The 16,808-nt window shown below is 34.5% G+C and overlaps 1 protein-coding gene across 3 annotated transcripts; it reads right to left on the reverse strand.

Moving 5' to 3' along the window:
• Positions 1-2,504: 2,504 nt before the first annotated feature.
• Positions 2,505-16,561, reverse strand: LOC143228690 (anaphase-promoting complex subunit 10-like). Of its 3 annotated transcripts, none has more exons than XM_076459955.1 (4): positions 16,532-16,561; positions 9,309-9,426; positions 5,190-5,352; positions 2,505-3,068 (listed from the first exon to the last, which is right to left on the reverse strand). In XM_076459955.1, the coding sequence occupies exons 2-4, from the start codon at positions 9,415-9,417 to the stop codon at positions 2,783-2,785; spliced, it is 558 nt and encodes a 185-aa protein (XP_076316070.1). In that variant the 5' UTR covers positions 9,418-9,426; positions 16,532-16,561; the 3' UTR covers positions 2,505-2,782. The 3 variants fall into 3 exon arrangements, with proteins under 3 accessions (XP_076316070.1, XP_076316068.1, XP_076316069.1); XM_076459953.1 differs by lacking the exon at positions 16,532-16,561 and adding an exon at positions 16,393-16,521; XM_076459954.1 differs by lacking the exon at positions 16,532-16,561 and adding an exon at positions 16,454-16,517.
• Between the last annotated feature and the right edge of the window lie 247 nt (positions 16,562-16,808).

Below are 16,808 nucleotides of genomic sequence, written 5' to 3' on the forward strand. Positions count from 1 at the left end.
TGTAGTTCAAATTAAGCTACATAATACAGTAACATTGGTCATGTCACATTCTGCATCTCAGTTATTTAACAATTAAAATCAGATTGTAGGTTTCCCCCATAAAGAGCATGGACACTGAAACAAACCGTTAAAATATATTTTTTTTTAAATATAGTTTGAGAAATATGTACAATTCAAAAGCTAACCATAGTTTTGGAAGTTAAGGGAAGTACAAAACTTTACAAGAGACAAGATGTATCAGTACATTCTTACAGAAAGGTAAGAGAAATAACTGAGTAATATTGGTATATTTCCTATGTGTGTGTGTACACAAAAATTAACTACATATCTTGGTAAGTTCAGTTAATATGCAGAAAGAATAATCATTACTTGTTATTTATATACAGAAAAGCTTACTGGTAAACTTAGCTAACACAAAACATGTTCAACCACTTGAAAGTTTTGTTTCTTTGTTTGAATATAATACAGCACCTCAAGATCCAACTTTCTAATAGTTCACTTTAAAAGTGTTGTTTCTTTGTTTGAATATAATACAGCACCTCAAGATCCAACTTTCTAATAGTTCACTTTAAAAGTGTTGTTTCTTTGTTTGAATATAATACAGCACCTCAAGATCCAACTTTCTAACAGTTTACTTTAAAAGTGTTGTTTCTTTGTTTGAATATAATACAGCACCTCAAGATCCAACTTTCTAACAGTTTACTTTAAAAGTGTTGTTTCTTTGTTTGAATATAATACAGCACCTCAAGATCCAACTTTCTAACAGTTTACTTTAAAAGTGTTGTTTCTTTGTTTGAATATAATACAGCACCTCAAGATCCAACTTTCTAACAGTTCACTTTAAAAGTGTTGTTTCTTTGTTTGAATATAATACAGCACCTCAAGATCCAACTTTCTAACAGTTTACTTTAAAAGTGTTGTTTCTTTGTTTGAATATAATACAGCACCTCAAGATCCAACTTTCTAACAGTTTACTTTAAAAGTATTGTTTCTTTGTTTGAATATAATACAGCACCTCAAGATCCAACTTTCTAACAGTTTACTTTAAAAGTATTGTTTCTTTGTTTGAATATAATACAGCACCTCAAGATCCAACTTTCTAACAGTTCACTTTAAAAGTGTTGTTTCTTTGTTTGAATATAATACAGCACCTCAAGATCCAACTTTCTAACAGTTTACTTTAAAAGTGTTGTTTCTTTGTTTGAATATAATACAGCACCTCAAGATCCAACTTTCTAACAGTTTACTTTAAAAGTGTTGTTTCTTTGTTTGAATATAATACAGCACCTCAAGATCCAACTTTCTAACAGTTTACTTTAAAAGTGTTGTTTCTTTGTTTGAATACAATACAGCACCTCAAGATCCAACTTTCTAACAGTTTACTTTAAAAGTGTTGTTTCTTTGTTTGAATATAATACAGCACCTCAAGATCCAACTTTCTAACAGTTTACTTTAAAAGTGTTGTTTCTTTGTTTGAATATAATACAGCACCTCAAGATCCAACTTTCTAACAGTTTACTTTAAAAGTGTTGTTTCTTTGTTTGAATATAATACAGCACCTCAAGATCCAACTTTCTAACAGTTTTCTTTAAAAGTGTTGTTTCTTTGTTTGAATATAATACAGCACCTCAAGATCCAACTTTCTAACAGTTCACTTTAAAAGTGTTGTTTCTTTGTTTGAATATAATACAGCACCTCAAGATCCAACTTTCTAACAGTTTACTTTAAAAGTGTTGTTTCTTTGTTTGAATATAATACAGCACCTCAAGATCCAACTTTCTAACAGTTTACTTTAAAAGTGTTGTTTCTTTGTTTGAATATAATACAGCACCTCAAGATCCAACTTTCTAACAGTTTACTTTAAAAGTGTTGTTTCTTTGTTTGAATACAATACAGCACCTCAAGATCCAACTTTCTAACAGTTTACTTTAAAAGTGTTGTTTCTTTGTTTGAATATAATACAGCACCTCAAGATCCAACTTTCTAACAGTTTACTTTAAAAGTGTTGTTTCTTTGTTTGAATATAATACAGCACCTCAAGATCCAACTTTCTAACAGTTTACTTTAAAAGTGTTGTTTCTTTGTTTGAATATAATACAGCACCTCAAGATCCAACTTTCTAACAGTTCACTTTAAAAGTGTTGTTTCTTTGTTTGAATATAATACAGCACCTCAAGATCCAACTTTCTAACAGTTTACTTTAAAGTGTTGTTTCTTTGTTTGAATATAATACAGCACCTCAAGATCCAACTTTCTAACAGTTCACTTTAAAAGTGTTGTTTCTTTGTTTGAATATAATACAGCACCTCAAGATCCAACTTTCTAACAGTTCACTTTAAAAGTGTTGTTTCTTTGTTTGAATATAATACAGCACCTCAAGATCCAACTTTCTAACAGTTCACTTTACTGTATTTCAAGCAGATTGTAAGAAACGCGTAATGGCCTTTTCCAAGTGGAATGTTCATATCATTATCCTAATGTCTATACAATAATTTAGTCTCATATTTACTTGTACTGATTTCCAGTAGTTGTGGTTAATTTAATTTGTAATAATTAATATACAAAGAAAATGTTTGAAAATAAAAGTCCAATATGGAAAACTCAACATCAACTTAAAAAAAGGAAACAAAAATACAGAAATTACACAACTGTACTGTTCTGGTTATAAACTGGGGAATACACAAAGATTACCCAATACAACTGTATTGTCATAGCTGTACACTTGAGAAAGGTTAACAGTTGATATGGTTTCTATAGTAATGTTTGATGTTTCAGGATACTTCTACCTAATACAACTGTACTGTCCTAACTGTACACTTGAGAAAGGAGGAAGGTTCAGAGCTGATGTGATAGAGGTTTCTACAGGAGAATGGATTTTTATCTGTCTCATGTGAGTGTCCCGGCCATTCTGATGATTGGACAATACAGCTACTTGGACAAGAAAGATACGGATAGGACGTTCGTTGCTGTCTTTGAGTGGAATAACCACCCATCCACTTGGTTCATTCAGCTCCACCATCTCCACCTCTTGAAGGTCCTGAAAGTGACTTCCCGCCCGCACAGATATTCTACAGAGACAGTACACCCAATCACTGGTTATATCATTTCACAAGTAAAATGTTTTAATATAAAGAAAGATAATAAAGTGATATAAATTTTACTGTCTAAACGAACACTGGCTAAATTAAAGCTTTGTTATACAAAATACATTTATTTAATAAAAACAAACTTGTAAACATCACAATTGTATGTAATAATTATTTGGAAAATCATACCATCAGAGAATTGGGTGAAAAGATCACAAATTTTTAAACCACTAACAAATTCAATAGTTTTCTAACAGAGATTTGCCAGGCTTTCTTATCAGTTAGCCATTAGAGTTGTTTAGCATTGTGTTTTCATTCCTTCCACAGTTGTTCATGGTCTGAGGCTCTATTGTAACTCACCATCCAGGATGTTGTCTTGCTGATGGAGACAATGACCAAGACTATATCAATAAGTTTCTTACTGCCAACTCTATCTAGTGACAAATGAGTTACGATGTCATGCAGATGGTGTTTTTCCTGACAAATGAGTTACGATGTCATGCAGATGGTGTTTTTCCTGACAAATGAGTTACGATGTCATGCAGATGGTGTTTTTCCTGACAAATGAGTTACAATGTCATGCAGATGGTGTTTTTCCTGACAAATGAGTTACGATGTCATGCAGATGGTGTTTTTTCCTGACAAATGAGTTACGATGTCATGCAGATGGTATTTTTCCTGACAAATGAGTTACGATGTCATGCAGATGGTATTTTTCCTGACAAATGAGTTACGATGTCATGAAGATGGTGTTTTTCCTGACAAATGAGTTCACGATGTCATGCAGATGGTGTTTTTCCTGACAAATGAGTTACGATGTCATGCAGATGGTGTTTTTCCTGACAAATGAGTTACGATGTCATGCAGATGCTGTTTTTCCTGACAAATGAGTTACGATGTCATGCAGATGGTGTTTTTCCTGACAAATGAGTTACGATGTCATGCAGATGGTATTTTTCCCAGATCTTTTCTGTACTATGTTTATATCTGATACTGATGAAACACTGCCCGATAAAGATTAGTTTCTAATGTATCCCACAGTTATGCTTTCTGGCATTTAAAGTAAACTGCTTGTCTTCTGTAGCACACTTTCACTTCCTGGTCAGTTAGGGTGGTTTCATGTAGGATTCCTCTGAAGTAGATGAAGTCAATGACAATGTTTTAAGTTTGTTCATGAGAATACTGATGGTTGAGCCATATTTGTCTGTTGCTTCAGAGAACCTTGTTGTTATAATGATTTTCTATCTGTGCAGTGTCCTACAAGAAACAGTTCCTGTATTACTTCCTTCATATAGTTTCTGGACGTCTCAACTCTCTTCAAGTTGAAAAGCTACTTAGATGTTCTGTATTTGATGCTGGTTTCTGTGGCTGGAACTGTACAGACATCTTGAAAGTATTTTAAGAAAAAAATAAACCAATAATCCCAAACAACCTTAGTGCCAGAACACAACCCTGCTAATCACCATTTGAGATTGAAAAGAAACTAGAACTTACCACCAGTACAAACCCTTTCTAGAATGCACCATAGCTGGATATTCAAACTTAGAATATAGATGGCAGGTTCTGTTCCTGTTGATGGCTTTCAATTGGACAACATACATTGCATAAAAATACACATTTTTATAAGTAGACTTCTCTTGGATCTGTGTTTCAGGTAAAATGTTTTATGATGGACTATTACTGTTTCTAAAGGTTTCAGCTTGGCCAACAAATGTTGCCAGATCCTGTTGCTGCTTCAAGTATCCAGTCTGAGTGATTAAAGTACACGTGATCACCAGAAAACCCCACTCACATCACCATAGCACTTGAGATGAAAGTAGCCAAGTCGACCTACATGAGAGAACATTTCTAGTGACAGTAGCTAACATAGCACTGACCACTTAGATTCTCTTGGCCAGATTCCAGTGACAGTTAGACATGATACATTCCTCAACCACTTCCAATGTCTAAGTAACCTATGCTTCATAATTTTTATATCAGTCTCTGAAAGCAGGTTAAGGCATGTTTCAATTGGAATTTTTATGAGTATTTTCATTCTGAATCGAGCATATAAAATTTACATGTCTGAAACACTTCAAGTCTACATAAAGCAGCTGTACTCACCTATTTGGTGTGTAACTTTCATCAAGTTTGTAATCAGCGTAGATACAGACATCCTGAATTGTGGTTTTTCTTCGAAACTGGATGTTAACTAAATGAGGTTGAGGTCCATCAGATTGCCAGTAGGTCTCTAAACTGTTATCTCGTATCTGATCCACACCAAACCCTGTAATATTTTCAAGAAAGAAATAGTGAGTTAAAGTATCAGTTAAGTGTTCTTGACATTTGAACACAGAATCACATTAATTCTTACTCAAATCCCATCATGTAAAATTAATAACAATTACACTTCACCATCTTCATCCAGTTCACATCATAATGGCTGTTGTTCAGGATAATAGGTTATATCATTAGCATCTACACTTACGACAGAAAGTGATCGTACCCCTGCGTCGTGAGTAGTTTTTATCTCATAACTTAAAAAGTATCATGATTAGGATAATGAAAGTACAGTATGTTATAAATATTATACTAACACACATCTACATAAAGTTTTATGTAAACTGAATGACAAATAAACTGTTTATAAACAAATAACCAAACAGAGGAGGGGCAGAAAGTGTTCGGGCGTCTACTTTAATGGTCAGTTGTGTAGCCTTTCGGGTGAATTACTTGGCACAATCTCTCCTCATAGCTCTCCATGATCGTTTGACAGTACTTGACTGGTATTTTCTTCCAATCTTCTTTACAGAAGGCCTCCAACTCTTGCAAGTTTTTGGATGACACTGATGAACCCTAGTCTTCAACTCAAGCCAAATGTTTTCAACTGGGTTGAGATCAGGTGACTGCGACGGCCACTCCAGAATGCTTATATGGTTCCTCTGCAACTAGGATTGCACATATTTTGATGTGTGCTTAGAGTCATTGTCGTGCTGGAAGATCCAATGACGCCCAAGCCGCAAATTCTGAGCATCATTCTTGATATAAGTGCCTAATATATCAACGTACTCTTCTTTTTTCATGATTCTGTTGATGCGGTGAAGTCTGCCTATACCAGAAGAGCTGAAGAAGCCCCACAGCATGATCGAGCCACCTCCGTGTTTAGCTGTAGAGACGGTATTCTTTGAAAGATTTTGTTCTTTCTTACAAAAAATATTGCAAACATTATTGTGGCCGAAAAGCTCGATTTTAGTCTCGTCTGACCAAAGAATACTCTTCCAATAGGTAAAGGGTTTATTATTATGCATTCTTGCTTACCTCAATCATGCTTCGAAATGAATAGGCCTTAAATATGGAGTTCTACGAGGACGGCATGCTTTGAACGCAGAAGAGCATAATATGTTCGTAACTGTAGAGGTGCTTACTTCAACCCCAGTTTCCCTTACCAGTTTCTGTATTAAACGTATTGATTAAACGTATCATTACGTATTAAACAAGGGTTCCTACTAACTTCTCCGAGAACCTTCCTCTTGGTTTCCCCTGGAATTTTGGTGGGGCATCCGGAATGATGGAGGTTAGCAGTTGATCCTGTAAGCTTAAACTTGGCAATTATGCTTTGAACAGTAGATTTCGGCACATAAAGTTGTGTAGCAATACCGGAAAGAGACACATGAGACTTGTATTTTACAATAATTTGGTTTTTTTTAAATCACTGGACAGTTGTTTCCTGTTCGCCATGATGACCAAGCAGATAATGAGAAGATGGAGCTAAATTGCTGGAAGTACATTTTTTGCTGGCTATCAAATAATTATGAACCCAGTGTCTAGTTCTGGAATGGTATAATGTAGTTTATTCACCAAACTAAACAAAATGTTTACGGGAATATCAGTTTTCTCACACGTTCTGAACTGTACGAACACTTTATGCTCCTCCTATTTTTGGTTATTTGTTTATAAACAGTTTATTTGTCATTTAATTTACATACAAATTTATGTAGATGTGTATTAGTATAATATTTATAATATATTATACTTCTATTAGCCTAATCGTGATACTTTTAAAGTTATGAGCAAAAAAACCACTTGGAACACAGGAGTACAAATACTTTCTGTCCTAACTGTTACTGTTATATTCCAGCCAACATAATGAGCCATGGCAGTGGGCAAAAAGTTTCCTTGACACTCAATACAGCAAATATTTTTAAACACTCTTCTGCACTTTCATTCATAAATCTTTTAATTATTTAGAGAAAAATAAGTTTTATCTAACTAAAGCATCTTTGAATTTTTGTACGTTTTTAAGACAAAAGTCAGTACATTACTGTTCCAACACATATTCACAACCCACATATTCCACTGAAAGTCAGTACATTACTGTTCCAACACATATTCACAACCCACATATTCCACTGAAAGTCAGTACATTACTGTTCCAACACATATTCACAACCCACATATTCCACTGAAAGTCAGTACATTACTGTTCCAACACATATTCACAACCCACATATTCCACTGAAAGTCAGTACATTACTGTTCCAACACATATTCACAACCCACATATTCCACTGAAAGTCAGTACATTACTGTTCCAACACATATTCACAACCCACATATTCCACTGAAAGTCAGTACATTACTGTTCCAACACATATTCACAACCCACATATTCCACTGAAAGTCATTACATTACTGTTCCAACACTTCACTTCATATGAAGTGCTTATTTCTCCATTAAAATCTTTGAAACAAAGGTTGGGTGAGGACTCAAGGAATGTGAAAATAGTTCCAAGAGCCAAGACCTTTCTAGAGTGAAGCCCTACTTTGCACAGCTCTTAGCACGAATAAAGTGGGAAAAAAAATACTAGGTGTCACTTTAAAACATATAATCACCACTGTGTCTATTATTTGTCAGAGGCTGTTTAAGAAAGTTATTATGTGCACTTTGACCCTAACTTATCCACATAGGGTTAAATGAAAGAAAATAATACTAATTAAAACTAAGTAAACAGACACAAAATCTAATTAAAAGAACAAATATAGATTTTAAAAAGAAATTAAAACACAGTTTCTGGCATTAATTATTATACAACATGTGACTAAGTAAACAGACACAAAATCTAATTAAAAGAACAAATATAGATTTTAAAAAGAAATTAAAACACAGTTTCTGGCATTAATTATTATACAACATTTATTTCTTTTTAATGAATGTACTATTACAATTAAAACTGGTTTTAGAGTCCAAAACTGAATTATTAAACTCAGTATTTATTTTGCACTAAATGAAATCTAGTTTTATGTCTGTAAAGGCTTTATCTTTCAATTATTTTTTGAATTTTTGAAACTTAAATCTAAAGTTTTCTTTATAATAATGTTCATCACTAAAGTGTACTTTAAAAAACAGCTATCAAATGATCATGAATTTAAAAGTGAACATTTTTAATCAAATTTTAAATAACACAAACATTTTCTGAATGGTTTGTTACCACCAAAATAAAAAAAATTAAAATATGAATTTTAAAAGTTTCTTTTGCAAATCTTTGGTTATGTTTGTTTGTGGAATATCACTTGAAAGCTAGATGAGGGCTATCTGTGCTAACTTCGTAATCTGAAATGACAGACTAAGGAAATCAGCTGATTAACACCACCCACCATCAATTACTGGATTACCCTTTTACCAACAAGTAATGAAACTGACCATCACATTATCATGTCCACCCTATAACTTCACAAACAATTTCCCATAGTAATCCAATTTTCATTAAATAGACAACTTCTGTTTAATAACATTTTTATAAACATGAAGAGATTTCTAAGTAGTGTTGATAATTACACTTCTGACAGTTTCCTCACCTGGCTTACACGGGGACAATGACCAAACAGACAGTTTCCTCACCTGGCTTACACGAGGACAATGACCAAACAGACAGTTTCTTCACCTGGCTTTCACGAGGACAATGACCAAACAGACAGTTTCCTCACCTGGCTTTCACTAGGACAATGACCAAACAGACAGTTTCCTCACCTGGCTTTCACGAGGACAATGACCAAACAGACAGTTTTCTCACCTGGCTTTCACGAGGACAATGACCAAACAGACAGTTTCCTCACCTGGCTTTCACGAGGACAATGACCAAACAGACAGTTTCCTCACCTGGCTTTCACGAGGACAATGACCAAACAGACAGTTTCCTCACCTGGCTTTCACGAGGACAATGACCAAACAGACAGTTTCCTCACCTGGCTTACACGAGGACAAGGACCAAACAGCCTGGGAACCAACTTCCTGAACTTTCCCTTCTCTTTCTTCTCGGAGAGGATCAACCTCACTTCCAGTCTTCACCATCATTTTCAACTACTATAAGTCCATAAAAACCCACAAAAATATCACTTTCTGAAATTCTACATATTTTTTTTTATGATTGAGACATGTTCCACAGAGTTAACACAGTACATCTTCTAAAGGATAAACACAGTGACATAAAAAAATATCTATTTTATTATCTATATGATTAATTACACTATGTAACAAAAGTTTACTGTTTCTTGTTCCTGGACAGAAAGTGTTATTTCCCAATTGCTTATGCCTAAAGTAAATGGAAAAAAACCTATTTTCCTCTTCAAACTTTGCTTTTGTGACTTGAGATTGTATAACAAAAACATGATGAGAGACTGTACTTGGGGGCTGATACGTGAAAGCGATTTACATTACAGTCACAAATCTCGAAAAATTACTCACTTCTAAACATTTTTTGTATAACTTTAGTATGAGTACATGTAAATCTTGATTCATATGTTGTTTTATTCAGTCCGCATGTAAATGAAAATGTGCAAGTTTGCCCGTTTTTACATAGAAAATAGATTAATTTCTAAATTTTATTATTCAGGTCACAAAAGCAAAGTTTGAAGAGTTTTGTTTGTTTGTTTCTTTTGAATTTCACACAAAGCAACTCAAGGGCTATCTGCGCTAGCCGTCCCTAATTTAGCAGTGTAAGACTAGAGGGAAGGCAGGTAATCATCACCACCCACCGCCAACTCTTGAGCTACTCTTTTAACAACGAACAGCAGGATTGACCGTCACATTATAATGCCCCCATGGCTGAAAGGGCGAGCATGTTCGGTGCGGCAGGGATTCGAACCCGCGGCCCTCGGATTGCGAGTCGCACGCCTTAACACGCTTGGCCATGCCGGGTCCAGTTTGAAGAGAATAATGGCCATTTTCTATACTTTTACAACATAAGTAATTAAAAAATAACACATACTATCCAGGAACAAAATTTGTGTTACATAGTGTTATTTTCTTAACTGTAGCTGGGAACAATGATTATTGGCCATTTGTGACTTTACAAGAAATACTGTAATATAATTAAACCTACAAAATACCCGAAATAAAGTTATTAGTGATAAATATTTTAAATTCATGCAATATTAATATACAGACAGTTTAGAAATCTTAGAATTACAATGTTAGTTTCATTTCTAGAGATAAGTGTCTTGGAAGTTAAATACTTCATTGGTATTACCAGTAAGCCAATTCAAAGTAGTTTTATATATTTGATTGTATGTTTTTATAGAGAATGATATTTAATATATAATTAAAAGTCATATAATGTTTATTTGTTGTTAAAATCACACAACAGGCCATTTGCATTGTTGGGATTTAACTATAAATTCTAGTGTTCTAACTCAAACTTAATGCTGACAGAACTTTGAAACATATAAGATTGCAGAAACAAACAAAAACTGTGGATGTGTGCAACATTTTTTCACAAAATGTCCAGAGGTCTGGCAGCTGAAGATGGACAGTCAGTCTGTAAATGATCAGAAATTTTCCAAGTGGTCAGTACTCATCTCTGATTTTGTCTTGTTTACATTAGGTTAAACAATATGTTAATGATGAAAAATACAAATTTAAACCTCACTACTCAAACTCTCTAACATTTCTTAAGCTGAAACAGCCAAACTAACTGGAACCATATCCTGTGTATATTATTCAACTGAATTTTCAAGCATATCTTTCAAAAGATGTATTCTTTTCCACATAATATTCTAACTATGGATGTATTTCAAACCATATAGAGAAATGTCTCTAAGGGATCTTGACAACAACTTCTGTAGACATAAGATAAAAAATGATTGGCTGTTTTCCTTTATCAAAACAATTAGAAATGTTTCTTTGTAATAAATTCTTATTAAAAACTATTCCTGAAGGTAGTGACTGTTTTGGCTACAAGACAATGGTTTGGAAATAAGGTATTTCCATGAGATAGTTTAAACTTCAAAAAGGAACCTTTGTTGGTCAACAATACTGTAGGAGGCATCAGGTTACAGACATGGACTGATCAATGAACCAGGAAAACTGGTGATGGCTACAAAACTGTTTTAGATTCAAAATGTGCAACTTTTATGAAATGTTACACATGAATCATCAGCTTGGTGGTGAACTGGCATGATTAAGTCAGTGTTAGGAAATGTTACACATGAATCACCAGCTTGGTGGTGAACTAGCATGATTAAGTCAGTGTTAGGAAATGTTACACATGAATCATCAGCTTGGTGTGGAACTGGCATGATTAAGTCAGTGTTAGGAAATGTTACACATGAATCACCAGCTTGGTGGTGAACTGGTATGATTAAGTCAGTGTTAGGAAATGTTACACATGAATCACCAGCTTGGTGGTGAACTGGCATGATTAAGTCAGTGTTAAGAAATGTTACACATGAATCATCAGCTTAGTGTGGAACTGGCATGATTAAGTCAGTGTTAGGAAATGTTACACATGAATCACCAGCTTGGTGGTGAACTGGCATGATTAAGTCAGTGTTAGGAAATGTCACACATGAATCACCAGCTTGGTGGTGAACTGGCATGATTAAGTCAGTGTTAAGAAATGTTACACATGAATCACCAGCTTGGTGGTGAACTGGCATGATTAAGTCAGTGTTATGAAATGTCACACATGAATCACCAGCTTGGTGGTGAACTGGCATGATTAAGTCAGTGTTATGAAATGTTACACATGAATCACCAGCTTGGTGGTGAACTGGCATGATTAAGTCAGTGTTATGAAATGTTACACATGAATCACCAGCTTGGTGGTGAACTGGTATAATTAAGTCAGTATTAAGAAATGTTACACATGAATCACCAGCTTGGTGGTGAACTGGCATGATTAAGTCAGTGTTTATAATCAGTGGTCATTGCTAGTCAAATCTTGGTGGTTTCAATACAAGTCAATTTTTCAAGAGAATCTTACTTTACAGATTCTGCTGAAATCACAGTCAGATTAATTTAACACAACAGCAGAAGACATTACACAACTAGATTTGCCACAGTCAGATTAATTTAACACAACAGCAGAAGACATTACATAACTAGGTTTGCCACAGTCAGATTTATTTAACACGACAGAAGTAGACATTACATAACTAGGTTTGGCACAGTCAGATTTATTTAACACGACAGAAGTAGACATTACATAACTAGGTTTGGCACAGTCAGATTTATTTAACACGACAGAAGTAGACATTACATAACTAGGTTTGGCACAGTCAGATTTATTTAACACGACAGAAGTAGACATTACATAACTAGGTTTGGCACAGTCAGATTTATTTAACACGACAGAAGTAGACATTATACAACTAGGTTTGGCACAGTCAGATTTATTTAACACGACAGAAGTAGACATTATACAACTAGGTTTGGCACAGTCAGATTTATTTAACACGACAGAAGTAGACATTATACAACTAGGTTTGGCACAGTCAGATTTATTTAACACGACAGAAGTAGACATTATACAACTAGGTTTGCCACAGTCAGATTTATTTAACACGACAGAAGTAGACATTATACAACTAGGTTTGGCACAGTCAGATTTATTTAACACGACAGAAGTAGACATTATACAACTAGGTTTGCCACAGTCAGATTTATTTAACACGACAGAAGTAGACATTATACAACTAGGTTTGCCACAGTCAGATTTATTTAACACGACAGAAGTAGACATTATACAACTAGGTTTGGCACAGTCAGATTTATTTAACACGACAGAAGTAGACATTATACAACTAGGTTTGGCACAGTCAGATTTATTTAACACGACAGAAGTAGACATTATACAACTAGGTTTGGCACAGTCAGATTTATTTAACACGACAGAAGTAGACATTATACAACTAGGTTTGGCACAGTCAGATTTATTTAACACGACAGAAGTAGACATTATACAACTAGGTTTGGCACAGTCAGATTTATTTAACACGACAGAAGTAGACATTATACAACTAGGTTTGGCACAGTCAGATTTATTTAACACGACAGAAGTAGACATTATACAACTAGGTTTGGCACAGTCAGATTTATTTAACACGACAGAAGTAGACATTATACAACTAGGTTTGGCACAGTCAGATTTATTTAACACGACAGAAGTAGACATTATACAACTAGGTTTGGCACAGTCAGATTTATTTAACACGACAGAAGTAGACATTATACAACTAGGTTTGGCACAGTCAGATTTATTTAACACGACAGAAGTAGACATTATACAACTAGGTTTGGCACAGTCAGATTTATTTAACATGACAGAAGTAGACATTACACAACTAGGTTTGGCACAGTCAGATTTATTTAACACGACAGAAGTAGACATTACATAACTAGTTATGCCACAGTCAGATTTATTTAACACGACAGAAGTAGACATTACATAACTAGGTTTGGCACAGTCAGATTTATTTAACACGACAGAAGTAGACATTACATAACTAGGTTTGGCACAGTCAGATTTATTTAACACGACAGAAGTAGACATTACACAACTAGGTTTGCCATAATCAGATTTATTTAACATAACAGAAGTGGACATTATGTAACTAGTTATACCATAATCAGATTTATCTAACATGACAGAAGTGGACATTATGTAACTAGTTATACCATAATCATATTTATCTAACACAACAGAAGTGGACATTATGTAACTAGTTATACCATAATCAGATCTATTTAACACAACAGAAGTGAACATTATGTAACTAGTTATACCATAATCAGATTTATTTAACACAACAGAAGTGGACATTATGTAACTAGTTATACCATAATCAGATTTATTTAACACAACAGAAGTAGGCATTATATAACTAGTTATGCCATAATAAGATTTATTTAACATGACAGAAGTGGACATTATGTAACTAGTTATGCCACAGTCAGATTTATCTAACATGACAGAAGTGAACATTATGTAACTAGTGATCACAAGAGAAAATTCTATCAGGAAGTGTACACATACTTAGAGAGATATTAGTGGAGTATGTCACCACTGTACTTCCTCCAATATACGAGGGCTGTTCAAAAAATACGCGGACTGACGTCATAAAACAAAATGTAATTTATTTAGAAGTTACAGGTCTGGGACCCACCCCTTCAAAGTACTCTCCTCCCTAACGCACACACTTATCCCAACGGTGTTTCCACTTGTTGAAACAGTCCTGGTACGCTTCTTTTGTAATGTCCTCCATCTCCATCGTCGCATTTGCCTTAATCTTGGGAATCGTCTCAAATCTTCTTCCTTTCAAGGGTCTTTTGAGTTTGGGGAACAAGAAAAAATCGCAAGGAGCAAGGTTAGGTGAGTAGGGGGTGGGTGGGGAAGAACAGTGATCGAGTGTTTGGCCAAAAACTCACGAGTTCTGAGGGCTGAATTTCGCAGCAATGCGGTGCATCTTCAATTTTTGGTCAAATTCGTAACAAGAACTAACTGATATCCCACACTCTTCAGCAAGCTCCTGACAGTCAGACATCGATTTGCCCGCACCAGGTGTTGATTTTGTCGGCGTGTGGGTTGTCAGTTGGCGTGGAAAGACGTCCAGGACGCTCATCATCTTCAATGGACTGTCGACCATCCTTAAAATGTTCATGTTACTTGAAACATGCCATACGCTTCATAGCAACATCACCGTAAGCCGTGTTAAGCATAGCAAAAGTTTCAGTCGCAGATTTTCCAAGTTTAACACAAAATTTCACAGCAAGTCGTTGCTCCTTCAGGTCATTCATTCTGAAATCTGCCAAACGAAAAAAATCTCACTTCACTTAAAACTGCGTAGCTAATACACAAATGAAGATATCTGCAATCGGGAAATGGCATCGTAATCAGCTGATCTGTGCAAACCTAGCGACACCAAGCGGATTCCCTGGAACCAACTGGGCCGCGCAATTCAAACAGTCAGCGTATTTTTGAACAGACCTCGTAGGAGCGTAAGCAAGTACACTTTAAGTACAGATGAATATTCTTATGATGTCCAATCAATATTAGTTATGCTTCTGTGCATATTTTGTATTTTTATTATAAATTTACTAACCATTACTTTGTTGTTGTTTTTTCCAGATGTATCACAAACAACAAAATACTAGTTCAGATTAAAAAATAAGAGTTATTTTCTAACAAAGTGATTAGCTTATCAAATGAGTTCCCATAAACAGTGGTAGAGACTGGAACCTTAAACAAGATGGGGTTAGATAACTTTCTAAAATTTAAAACATGGATTTAATATTTTATTTTTCAGAGTGGTAATATAAAATATGTGGTTCATCTTGTATAGGCTTAATGTTACCACAGTAAATTTAATGCAGTTACTCTTACCTGATGTAGGATTATTATATATGACAGGTAAAAACTGTGATTTTTAACTATTTTTTTTCTTGTTGGCTCTAGTTACTTTAACTATTTGACAATGTAAACTTCGTTAAATGCAGCACAGCTTGTGTCTACCCTGTTGCTACTGAGTTTAATTCACAAGTCTATATACAAACAATTTCCAAGACACAAATACAAACTATGTGGTAAGCCAACACAAATGCTAGCCATTCTATGGTAAGACATATTTCAAAGTTTGTTTGTGCATGTACCCAACTTAAATGTGAAACCGAAACAAAACTATTAAGTTCACTCATGAGATTACCAACATAAAATAAACCCAGTAACAAACACCTATGAATACATGATCGTTAAGAAAAAACGTTTAATTTTAACACGATTTGGTTAGTCGGCACTTTATTTTAAATAATGTGCGAAGCCGGTAATGTTAACTAAAATGACACCAGCATGAAAAAAAAGGTTATAAACTGAACACACATATAGACTGTATTCGATAAAACAGTGTAAACGTACCGTTAGGCCCCCTCTCACCAATATTATCATAATTCACTATAAAAATACTTAACTTCTTGAATATGTCTACGCTCATATGTTTATTTATGTTTAATTTTTTTTACTAACCAGTCTGTCACGTATCACTTAAAAAACCTTACCTGGACAGATGGAAATATATATAATTATAAATACAATTTTAAACAACAAAAACAAACTAACTAAATAGGCTTAGTCTCTATCTCACACAGCAAAAGACACCATTCAACACCGAAAACATATAACGATAACGCTACTCACCAGGTGAAATGCGTTATCACAACGAGAGTAATATATTTATCAGCTCACTCAACAGAAAATGTGGTTTAATCATAAAAAATAACGCGAACAAAAGCAGAAAAAAGTGTATTCTATTAAACATTTCGGATTGCTAAAGATAATTACATTACTAGATATCCAGTGAAGAAATCATATATAAAAAGAGCAACTTTCTAATAAAATACGAAAAACAACAGATATAATAAAGTCAGATACAAGGCATCCTATCAAACTTGTCTCCCGCTCGTACAGCGGGCGA

This window comes from Tachypleus tridentatus, chromosome 10 (genome assembly GCF_004210375.1).
Source record: "Tachypleus tridentatus isolate NWPU-2018 chromosome 10, ASM421037v1, whole genome shotgun sequence".
NCBI classification, from domain to species: Eukaryota; Metazoa; Arthropoda; class Merostomata; order Xiphosura; family Limulidae; genus Tachypleus; species Tachypleus tridentatus.